The 12,017-nt window shown below is 40.1% G+C and overlaps 1 protein-coding gene across 1 annotated transcript in view; it reads right to left on the minus strand.

Moving 5' to 3' along the window:
• LOC110519993 (inactive dipeptidyl peptidase 10-like) overlaps nucleotides 1-12,017 on the minus strand; it is an 81,439-nt gene that overhangs the window by 31,846 nt on the left and 37,576 nt on the right. Inside the window, exon 6 of the mRNA XM_090230591.1 lies at nucleotides 550-602. Within this exon, the coding sequence (XP_090086717.1) occupies nucleotides 550-602 (53 nt within the window). The remainder of the gene's footprint in view (nucleotides 1-549; nucleotides 603-12,017) is intronic.

A 12,017-nucleotide genomic window follows, 5' to 3' on the forward strand; every position in this document is an offset into this window, starting at 1 on the left:
AATTCATACAAGTTCCCCAGTAAAAGTCCACACAAGTCTACAGGCTAACGATAAAACGGTGTGTGCGCGTAAATGTGTGCTGGAGGTGAGCGAAGCACGGGGACGAAGGGAGCAATTGGCGGGGTAACTGTACCAGACAGGCGAGGAGCAGGCCTGGATAATCGGTAGAAGAGTCAGCGGGCCAAAAGGCGAGGGACAAGCATGTTCACAGGAGTAGCCTAGGTACAGCCTAGGTACACCCGCTTGGGAGAGGCTTGTTTCGGGAGGCAGGGTATGAGAGGAGGCTTTCAACCAGACAGGTGCATAGTGGAGCAATTGATATCTGTTTGCTTTCTCCGATAAGAGAAAATATAGATTATCTTTATAGCCAAGTAACTTGTTGACTATGTAAAAAAAAACACTGTTGTATCTGGCAATGATTACAACAACAAAAAACACTTGCAAACTAATGAACAGAGCGTGGAGACACACGGGTTCAGCTGACATCTTGGTAGGAAATTGCCTTCTGTTTACTATTAGGCTACTCAAATCTTGACAGGTGATACATACCTTGTATGCAGGTTGTATATCAAGTAGGATGCCAGGAAAGAGTACCGGTACACCTAAGGAGAAATCCATAGCAGAGAATGTGTTATCACCAATACATAATCAGAAAAATGTGGTGTTGATGAAAGATTAATAAAGCAATATTTATTTTCCATTATAAATGTTTTGCACATTATCCAAATCTATAATTGTTTTTATTTGGCACTGTGAACTAAATGGAAAGCTGGACAGAAGACTTTTGCATAACTATAAGGCCATTAAAACTCAATCTACACGGAGTGTACAAAACATTAGGAACACCTTCCTAATATTGAGTTGCACCCCCTTTGAACAGCCTCAATTTGTCAGCGTGTGGACTCTACAGGGTGTCGAAAGTGTTCCACAGGGATGCTGGCCCATGTTGACTCCAATGTGTAAGGTTCTGCTTTTCTTTTCTTAGTCAACCTTGCATAATTTTTCTTTGTGTTCTGTCTTTTCATTTTTGTTCATTGATTTCACCTGTGTTTGTTTCTCACCTGGTCTCATCAGCTCACTATTTTGTTCAGTTCTGTCTGTCTGTATGGTTGTGAGGTATTGTTTGTTTTTGACTGCCTACCTGTGGTTGACCATTGCCTGCGACCATGATTCCTGCCTTCCGCGAAGGCATAATAAACATGTGCCGTGCTCCGCGTGTGAATCTATACCTCTTTCTCCCTGAGTATTCATTACACAATGCTTCCCACAGTTGTGTCAACTTGTCTGGATGTCCTTTGGGTGGTGGACCCTTCTTGATACGGGAAACCGTTGAGCGTGAAAAACCCATCAGCAATGTAGTTATTGACACACACAAACCGGTGCACATGGCTCTTACTGCCATAGCCCTTTCAAATGTTTTGTCTTGCCCTTTCACCCTCGGAATGGCACACATACACAATCCATGTCTCAATTTTCTCAAGGCTTAAAAATCCTTCTTTAACCTGTCTCCTCCCCTTCATCTACACTGATTGAAGTGGATTTAGCAAGTGACATCAATAAGGGATTATAGCTTTCACCTGGATTCACCTGGTGCTCTTAATGTTTTGGACACTCAGTGTATATCCATTGTTTTTGATTGCAGATTGAGTCTGGACCATTCAGGAACATTCAAGACCTCTTGGAAAGCCAGTCTGGTGTGTCTTTGGCATTAAAATGGGTGTAATTGTTTAAGTTGTTAAAAAGAAAAACTTCCCAAGGTTTATTAAAAAGACTACTGCAGGTTTTTCTGACATCAATGAGGGATCACAGTTTTCACCTGGATTCGCCTGGTCAGCCGATGTCATGGAAAGAGCAGGTGCTCCTAATATTTTGTACGCAGTGTATCTCCATCAACACAGCTTTTAGTTGTCATCAGGTGAAGAGGGAATTTCTAAGTGGTGCTATATGGGTAATCAGTGAGCTCATTTGCATAACAATATTACAGTAATCTTACCCTTGGGCATGGTGATAAATACAGTGGAGGCGCGCCACTCGTCTTAACCAGAGCTCAATTGCCCATGGAAATGGAGTCTGCTTGGCTGATTATACCAGTCAGTCTTAATTTTGGTTCTCCTGTTTGAGTTGCCCGAGGAAAATTTTCCCCCGAAAAATACATTGCATCATCACTGGTCACTCATACTCACACTCAGAAGGTCTACTCTGACACCATGATAGGAGACATTTGGGAATGTTTTTTTTTCTTCCATAAGATTGTCAACAGTTGGCTAAAATGGCTATGAGAGAAAGTGAGGATTAGCCTCTCAGACTAACAAAGCCTCTTAACACATTTGATACGTTTCATGAGTGAAGGGTGGGAAGGAGGGGTAAGATGTTTTGGTATTATTCTTTGAATCGGTGAATCTGAGAGGTGGGTTAGGTGTGATGAATTGAATGATTACATCGAGACGAAGAGGTGAATATGAGCTTTATGTGTGAAGGAATACTTAGATCTATATTTGACCGGACGAATACTTTGCCAAGAAGCATGAGAACCACTTCCAAGTTCTAAATGTCTAAATTGATAACACTTTACTTGACACCCAGCATCATAACATGTTATGAAATTGTCCTAATCATGTCCTAATATGTCATAACAGCTGACATAACTTGTCATACCATGGTCATAACACTGTGATGACCCATATATTTACGCCTGTTGTTGCTCCTATTGTGTTCTTTTATGGCTGGTTATGACACCTACATAAGAGTGTCAAAACCCCACATTTATTGAACTGTGTTTTTTCCCTGCCAAAACGTTTCCTTTCATTTTAAAGTGTGTTTTTTAAGTCCTATGTTGTTGTTGTAATTCATTATTTACAGTCATGTGTCTTTTTCATCACATTTTAAATAACTTGCAAAAAATACACTTTATGACACGGTCAAGAAGCATTATGACATCATAATCATATAAGCCAGACATGTCTATCACATACATGCCCTTATGTTAGTCATCAGTCAAAAATAGGGTGTCTGAAATCTGCTCCTGAATTTATCCCAGACATCAGAAACAGCGCATTGGGGTAGGTGCATGTCTGACATATATTTGTGCGTAATTACAATGATAATGTAACATGGTCAATTTCAGAAAATGCTACATACAGTGCATCCAGAAAGTATTCAGACCCGTTGACCCGTTTTCCACATTTTGTTACGTTACAGCTTTATTCTAAAATGGATTAAATACATTTTTCTCCGCGTCAATCGAATCACAATACAGAATAATGATAAAGCAAAAACAGGTTTTTCAATTTTTTTTGCAAATGTATTAAAAATCAAAAACAGAAATAAGACCCTTTGCTATGAGACTCGAAATTGAGCTCAGATGCATCCTGTTTCCATTGATCATCCTTGAGATGTTTCTAAACCCTGATTAGAGTCCACCTGTGGTAAATTAAATTCATTGGACATGATTTAGAAAGGCACACACCTGTCTATTTAAGGTCCCACAGTTGACGGTGCATGTCATAGCAAAAATCAAGCCATGAGGTCGAAGGAATTGTCCATAGAGCTCCGAGACAGGATTATGTTGAGGCACAGATCTGGGGAAGGGCATAAAATAATGTCTGCAGAATTGAAGGTCCCCAAAAACACAATGGCCTTCATCATTCTTAAATGGAAGAAGTTTGTAACCACCAAAACTCTTCCTAGAGCTGGCCGCCTGGCCAAACTGAGCAATTGGGGGAGAAGACCCTTGGTCAGGGAGGTGACCAAGAACCCAATGGTCACTCTAACAGAGCTGCATAGTTCCTCTGTGGAGAATCTTCCAGAAGGACAACCATCTCTGCAGCACTCCACCAATCAGGCCTTTGTGGTAGAGTGGCCAGACAGAAGCCAATACTCAGTAAAAGGCATATGACAGCCCGCTTGGAGTTAGCCAAAAGGCACCTGAAGGGCTCTCAGACCATGATAAACAAGATTCTCTGGTCTGATGAAGCCAAGATTGAACACTTTGGCCTGAATGCCAAGTGTCACATCTGTAGGAAACCTGGCACCATCCCTATGGAGAAGCATTGTGGTGGCAGCATCATGCTGTGGGGATGTTTTTCAGCGGCAGGGACTGGGAGACTAGTCAGGATCGTGGGAAAGATGAACAGAGCAAAGTACAGAGAGATCCTTGATGAAACCTGCTCCCGAGTGCTCAGGACCTCAGACTGGGGCGAAGGTTCACCTTCCAACAGGACAACAACCCTAAGCACACAGCCAAGATAACGCAGGAGTGGCTTCGGGACAAGTCCTTAAATGTCCTTGAGTTGCCTAGCCAGAGCCCAGACGTGAACCGGATTGAACATCTCTAGAGAGACCTGACAATAGCTGTGCAGTGACCCTCCCCATCCAACCTAACTTGGCTTGAGACGATCTGCATAGAAGAATGGGAGAAACTCCCCAAATACAGGTGTCCCAAGTTTGTAGCGTCATACCCAAGAAGACTCGAAGCTGTAATCACTGCCAAAGGTGCTTCAACAAAGTACTGAGTAAAGGGTCTGAATACTTATGTAAATGTGATATTTTTTTGTAAATGTGCAAAAATGTTTAAAAACCTGTTTTTACTTTATCATTATTGGGTATTGTCTGCAGATTGATGAGGAAGAAAAAACAATGTAATCAATTTTAGAATAAAACTAACGTAACAAAATGTTGAAAAATTCAAGGGGTCTGAATACTTTCCAAATGCACTGTAACATAAACATATTGTTGACAAGTAGGCTATGTTGCAATGGAATGTTTTGCCTTGTGTGTGTCACGCCCTGACCATAGAGAGCCCTCGGGGTTCTCTATAGTGTAATAGGTCAGGGCGTGACTAGGGGGGCTTCTAGGTATTATATTTCTATGTTGGTGTGTGTGTATGGTTCCCAATCGGAGGCAGCTGATAATCGTTACCTCTAATTGGGGATCATACTTAGTGTGTCCTTTTTCCCACTTGCGATGTTGGGATATTGTTTTTGTATGAGTGCCTATGTGCTCTACCTATTTCACGATCGTTGTATCTTTGTTGTTTTGGAAGTGTCACTATCATTAAAATGTGTGTCACGTTTGTCGTAAAGAGGAGACCAAGGCGCAGCGTGAGATGAATACATTCTTCTTTTATTAAACGAAGAACACTTAAACAAAACAACAAAACGAACGTGAAGCTATAAACAACTAGTGCTGACATGCAACTACACATAGACAATAACCCCCAAAACCAAAATGGAAAATGGCAACCTAAATTGGATCCCCAATCAGAGACAACGATAAACAGCTGTCTCTGATTGGGAACCAATTCAGGCCACCATAGACCTACATTTACCTAGACAATACCAAAACCCCATAGATATATAAAAAACCCTAGACAAGACTAAAACAAAAACACACATACCACCCTCGTCACACCCTGACCTAACCAAAATAATAAAGAAAACAAAGATAACTATGGTCAGGGCGTGACAATGTGGAACTCTACTCACGCTGCGCCTTGGTCTAATTATTCATATGACGGTCGTGACAGTGTGGTAGGTTTTGTGAGTTTTGACACTCTTTTGCAGGTGTCATAACAGCCACAAAATAATGCAATATACACTATATATACAAACGTATGTGGACATCCCTTCTGCTATTTCAGCCACACCCGTTGCTGACATGTGTATAGAATCGAGCACACAGCCATGTAATCGCCATAGACAAACATTGGAAGTAGAATGGCCTTAATGAAGAACTCAGTGACTTTAAGCGTGGCACTGTCAAAGGATGCAACCTTTCCAACAAGTCAGATCGTCATATTTCTGCCCTGCTAGAGCTGCCCCGGTCAACTGTAAGTGCTGTTATTGTGAAGTGGAAACGTCTAGGTTTAACAACGGCTCAGTCGCGAAGTGGTAGGCCACACAAGTTCAAAGAACGGGACCAGCAAGTGCTTAAGTGTGTAAAAATCGTGTGTCCTCGGATGAAAATTCAATACCGAGTTCCAGACTTTTCTCTGGAAGCAACATCAGCACAATAACTGTTCACCGGGAGCTTCACAAAAGAGGTTTCCATGCCTGTCCAGACGCGCACAAAGGGGGGACCAACTCCATGCCCATGATTTTGTAATGAGATGTTCGATGAGCCAGTGTTCACATACCTTTGGTCACGCAGTGTATATCACAACAGGTCTAAATATATGTGTCATGACAGGGTTATGGCCATTTATGTCAGCTGTTATGACACATTATGACACTGTTGTGACCGTGTCATAACGTGTTCATGCGCTGGGTGTCAAGTAAAGTATTACCGAAAAGGTAGTTATTTCATTTAAGGCTCAGTAAGCAATCCAATAGATATTCACACCTTACTGCTATTATTGCTAAATGTTTTTCATATGATTGGCAGGAAAACATACACATTTAAACTTTGCCTTAATGATCACAAACTGACAAGTAACAATAAAATGTATGCCTATTGAAACACACCTAAGGGAGACATATGCATCACAGCATTAAATGCGGCATTAAATGCCAAAGGAAAGTAGCTACTCTAAAGGTATTCAAGTCATGCAAAACATACATCACGACACCGAGCCACACATCTAAGAGAAGATACATAATATTAAGATGTATGGCTACAACTAAAGCTGAGATCCAAATATTCACTTCAGGATATCCTACTCCCTGCAGCTATAACAGGCTATATTTAACACTTGGCACAAGCTAACATACCGAGCATGGAGGCTATTGGAGGCATAGCGGTAGCACTATTATGATAAATTCACAAGACAACTGGAGATGGTGGTGCAGTGGCCGTGCTATAACTCTCAATAGACTCGGGCTGTCAGTGTGATGATGATCACATCTGGTCACATCATCTCAGCGGAGATCAGTTCCAGTCTCCATCAAACCTGTTCTCGCAGAGCTCACTCCCCAGCATGTGAGGGCAATGCCACTAGAAGGGAGGTGATCAGGGCCACCAACACCTATAATGTAGAACCATGTAAACATTGTACAACTTATCAAGCTACTTGCACAGTGTGACTTGATTATTACATCTGTAATAACAGTCCATCTACAGAAAGTAATCTGTGTGGTTTTATGAGATGACGAATCATAAATACATGTATTCAGAAACAATTTTGGCAAGGAGTTTTGATTCCCGATTTACACAAGCATCATGCCTTATATGTTTTCCGTTTGTAACGAACTTTCCCCAGTAAAATGTGCGCATTGATTAAAATGCATATCTTTCACGGTAGTCCACAATTTGTAAAAATGTGTACATTGATAAGTATATATGCTTCCTGGTAGTCCAAAATGAGACCCCCTAACAGATTGTTCTGCTCAACAACCAACGATCTGTTTTCAATATTTCAACAGAAGACAAGCAAAGACAGGGACTTGATAAAGTACAATGCATATACGGTAAACATTTAGGACAGAATCATGACTTGAGATCCACGTGTGTAACTAGAGTATTTGCGGATAAATCAATGAATGATTTATGCATTTGTTGAGTTAAGCATCTGGAAGAAGGATTTTGTTCTGCCCTCAATCTATTTTACATTAGTGTTGTACAGTGTGCAATGTTATATGTGCAGTATAATACTCATGACATGTTCCAGCATCAAATACCCATGAATGAGTCAATTCTAAAATGACAGTCTCCTTGGTGACCTGAAAGAATAAAAAGCAATATCCACAGCCTTGTTATTTGAATTTACATAAAATATTTTTAAGCTATTTGTATTCCTACCTCTGTTTGGTCCTGTATGGCTGATGAACTAAATAATCCTTGTTGTTTGTCTTTAAAGTTTGAATTAAACCATGCACAGTAGATATGTTGTTGGGGGTTAGACTATATGGGTTGTACAACATTCTCCAAAGCATGAGAGGCAGGAGATAATAAACAATACACAACATCTACTGTATATACTCTGTATTCTCTAGATATACAGTACCAGTCAAAAGTTTGGACACACCTACTCATCCCAGGGTTTTTTTCTTTATTTTTACTATATTCTACATTGTAGAATAAGAGTGAAGACGTCAAAACTATGAAATAACACATGTAGTAACCAAAAAAGTGTTAATCAAATCAAAGTATATTTTATATTTGAGATTCTTCAAAGTAGCCACAATTTGCCTTGACGATAGCCATGCACACTCTTGGCCTTGCATGAGTAGGTGTGTCCAAACTTTTAACGGGTACTGTATATTTTCCAACCAACATCCATTGCTGTAAACCTTGCACTGTAGACCTTGATTTTAGATATTCTACCAGACTCAAATGTTGACAGGTTGTGATATTAGCAGTTTGTTCCTTTCTGGCATAAGTCAACAAATATTCTGCACCTAGTAATCTTTGGAAATTCTGTAATGCAATTCAGACAAGAGGAAACAAATGCCTTTCTCTCTTCTGCAATGATAATGAGTTTTCAGTAAGGGTGCAGCGCCTGTTAGAAACGCGCCTGAGCGCATATAGTCCCTTATCTCAGCAGCATTGATCACGCTCCTCAACCATCATTATAATGCCGCACTGAGGCTTTAAAGGCACAATCTGTGATTTCAACAGTCTGACCCTTCCACTTTACCCCTACAGGCAGGCACATGAACGGATAAGAGTAAACCAGTGCCCAGCAGATGCCACTTTGCCATCCAACACGCCTTTTGGGTGGTGGTATATATATTTTTTTGTTTAACGTTTTGTTGCTGTTGTTCGGAGCACATTGCCGCAAGTCATCGCGATGTCATCAAGTTAGCTACGCACCACCCTGTCCGTTGGTTGCGCCTGTTGGTGCACCCTGTCTGGAGGTTGCACCTTTTTCCTACACTGCTCTGTACTGAGATCGTTCATGCCCGGTATCCAAACATACCTTGAGATGCAGTCACTGGTTGAGTGTGTGTAACTAGCTACCTAGTTTAAATATCAACAGTACTGCCACCGCAGCATCACATTTGATTAACACTTGATAACATAATTACATAATCATCATCAATAATCGGTCTGGAAGACAGACAGAAGAGAGCAGCTGCATCAACAACACTCGCTCCGACCCAACTCCATCATTTCCTCAGTCGGCAGCAGCAACACAGGTAGTCTAGACTCTAGCTAACCACCATATATTCAAATATCCACACAATACACTAGCCAGCCAGCCAGCCATACAGTGTATGTCACGCAATGGCCTTAGTATTCTGTGTTTTCTTTATTACGTTGGTTAGGCCAGGGTGTGACATGTGTGATTTATGTGTCTTGTTTTGTCTAGGGGTTTTGTAGTCTATGGGGTTATGTTCAGTTGAGTGTTCTAGGTAAGTCTATGGTTGCCTGGAGTGGTTCTCAATCAGAGGCAGGTGTTTATCGTTGTCTCTGATTGGTATCTCTATTCTTTAGGTATCTTGTGGGTGAATATTCCTGTCTTCCTGTGTTTTGCACCAGTTAGGACTGTTTCGGTTTTTCCACGGTTTCTTATTTTGTATAGTGTTCACGTTTTCAGCTTTCATTAAAGATGTTTATAAATAACCACGCTGCATTTTGGTCCTCCTCTCCTTCCCAGGATGAAAACCGTTACAGTGTATATGTTGAGTTAGAAGATATTGAAAATTATATTATGAAGTTAATATTTAAGAGCAATGAAGATAAATCACAATCAGTAAAAAAAAATAGATAGATAACTAGCAGATTTACATTCACCTTTCACCCACTCTTCCCATGTCAATCATGTCTTTAGGAGACACTGTAACTAACTTACTAACAATTTGTGATGAGTGAGTGTGCTGTTGCAGAAATAAATAGGCCTATGCTCAAAAATGTATAATGTCATGAATTTTGAGATAGGAATTATGAACGTTTTATTTTTTTTGTCCCTTTTTTTCACCTAGGTTGGTTGAATGTATACAATCTTACATTTAATATTGTTAGGCGTATGTCATGGTTTTGTTGTAGTAGAAACAATTAACATTTCTACCAGAACCCTCTTGGCATTTTTAAAAGAAAGGTTTGTGAAATGCTTGTTGTTTTAGTTGCTTCTTGTTTTAGATGTTCCTTGACAGACGAGACATTAAAAACACTGAAAAATATAGCTTGTGTTTTCAGATAGAGTTTCAAGATATAAAGATAAGACAAGTCATGTTTCTACGTTACGCTGTAATGAAATGTGCCTTTAGAAAGTGTTCACACACCTTGACTTTTTTCACATTTTGTTGTGGTACAGCCTCAATATAAAATGGATTAAATTGAGATTTTGTGTCACTGGTCTACACACAACTTTGTTGTGGCAAGCCTAAATACGTTTAGGAATAAAATGTTGCTTAATTAACAAGCCATCTAAGTTGCATGGACTCAATCTGTATGCAATAATAGTGTTTAACAATTAAATGTTTTATGATTAACTCGTCTCTTTACTCCACACATAAAATGTTCTTTAAGGTCCCACAGTCGAGCAGTGAATTTCAAACACAGATTCCACCCCAAAGAACAGAGAGGGTATCCAATGCATTGCAAAGAGCAGCACCTACTGGTAAATGGGTAAAAAAAAAAAAAACGGTCATTGAATATCTCTTTGACCATGGTGAAGTTATTAATTACACTTTGGATGGTATATCAATACACCCAATCACTATAAAGATGCAGGCGTCCTTCCTAACTCAGTTGACGGAGAGGAAGGAAATTCACCATGAGGCCAATGGTGACTTTAAATCATTTGCAGAGTTAAGCAGACTGAAGCAGGTTTTCCCATTTCTTTTGATCCTGAAAAACTCCCCAGTTTTTGCCACTGTCAAGTATACCCATACCATGATGCAGCCACCACCATGCTTGAACATAAGGAGGCAGTTACACAGTGATGTTGTTGTGTTGGATTAGCCACAAACATGCCTTGTTGCATACATATGCATTTTATTCTGTATATTTGTATTCTTCTTTTCACTCTGTCATTTAGGTCATTAATGTGGAGTCACTACAATGTTCCTGATCCATCCTCAGATTTCTCCCATCAAAGCCATTGAACTCTGTAGCTGTTTAAAAATTACCAATGGTGTCACGTTCTGACCATAGTTCTTTTGTGTTTTCTTTGTTTTGGTGTTGGTCAGGACGTGAGCTGAGTGGGCATTCTATGTTATGTTTCTAGTTTTCCCGTTTCTATGTTTGGCCTGATATGGTTCTCAATCAGAGGCAGGTGTTAGTCATTGTCTCTGATTGGGAACCATATTTAGGTAGCCTGTTTTGTGTTGGGTTTTGTGGGTGGTTGTCTTCTGTCTTCGTGTGTCTGCACCAGACGTTTTTTTTTGTTTCGGTTTTTTCACATTTGTTGTTTTGTATTTTGTAGTGTTCACGTTTATTGTCTTTATTAAACATGATGAACACTAACCACGATGCGCTTTGGTCCTCTCCTTCGTCCACAGAAGAAAGCCGTTACAAATGGCCTAATCATGATAAGCAGTTTCCTTCCTGTCCTGCAGCTCAGTTCAGAAGGACGACTGCATCTCTGATGTATCTGGGTGGTTTAATACATCATCCACAGAATAATTATTAACTTGTCGTTATCGTTGCCCATCTACCAATCACTGCCCTTCTTTATGATGCTCCTTGGTCTTCGTAGTTGAATCTGTGCTTGAGATGTAATACTTGATGAGGGACCTTACAGATGTTGTATGCATGGGGGACATACATGTCAACCACTAATAATTCACAGAGTGAGTCCATTTAACGTATGATTTGTTAAGCCACATTTTACTACTAAACTAGTTTAGGCTTACACTGTGTACCAAGAGTGATATAGTAGCACAATTATTATCTCCTGTTTTAAAATCAGCTCAACATGGTAGTTATTAATCGAGCGGGCATTATTATTATAGCTCCTATAGAGCAAAGCATTCTGGGAACACTAGGCAATGAGACCTCCAAAGTGTACCTTGCATGGTTGTATCAATATGAACAAATAAAGGAATGAATGAATATAGCATAACAGCTGTCAGTCTAAACTTTCATTATATGTACTGTAAAATTTCATTTAATCAGCCATACTGAATGTATTGACG

Source organism: Oncorhynchus mykiss, chromosome 3 (genome assembly GCF_057628025.1).
Source record: "Oncorhynchus mykiss isolate SJ-2025 chromosome 3, ASM5762802v1, whole genome shotgun sequence".
Taxonomy (NCBI): Eukaryota; Metazoa; Chordata; class Actinopteri; order Salmoniformes; family Salmonidae; genus Oncorhynchus; species Oncorhynchus mykiss.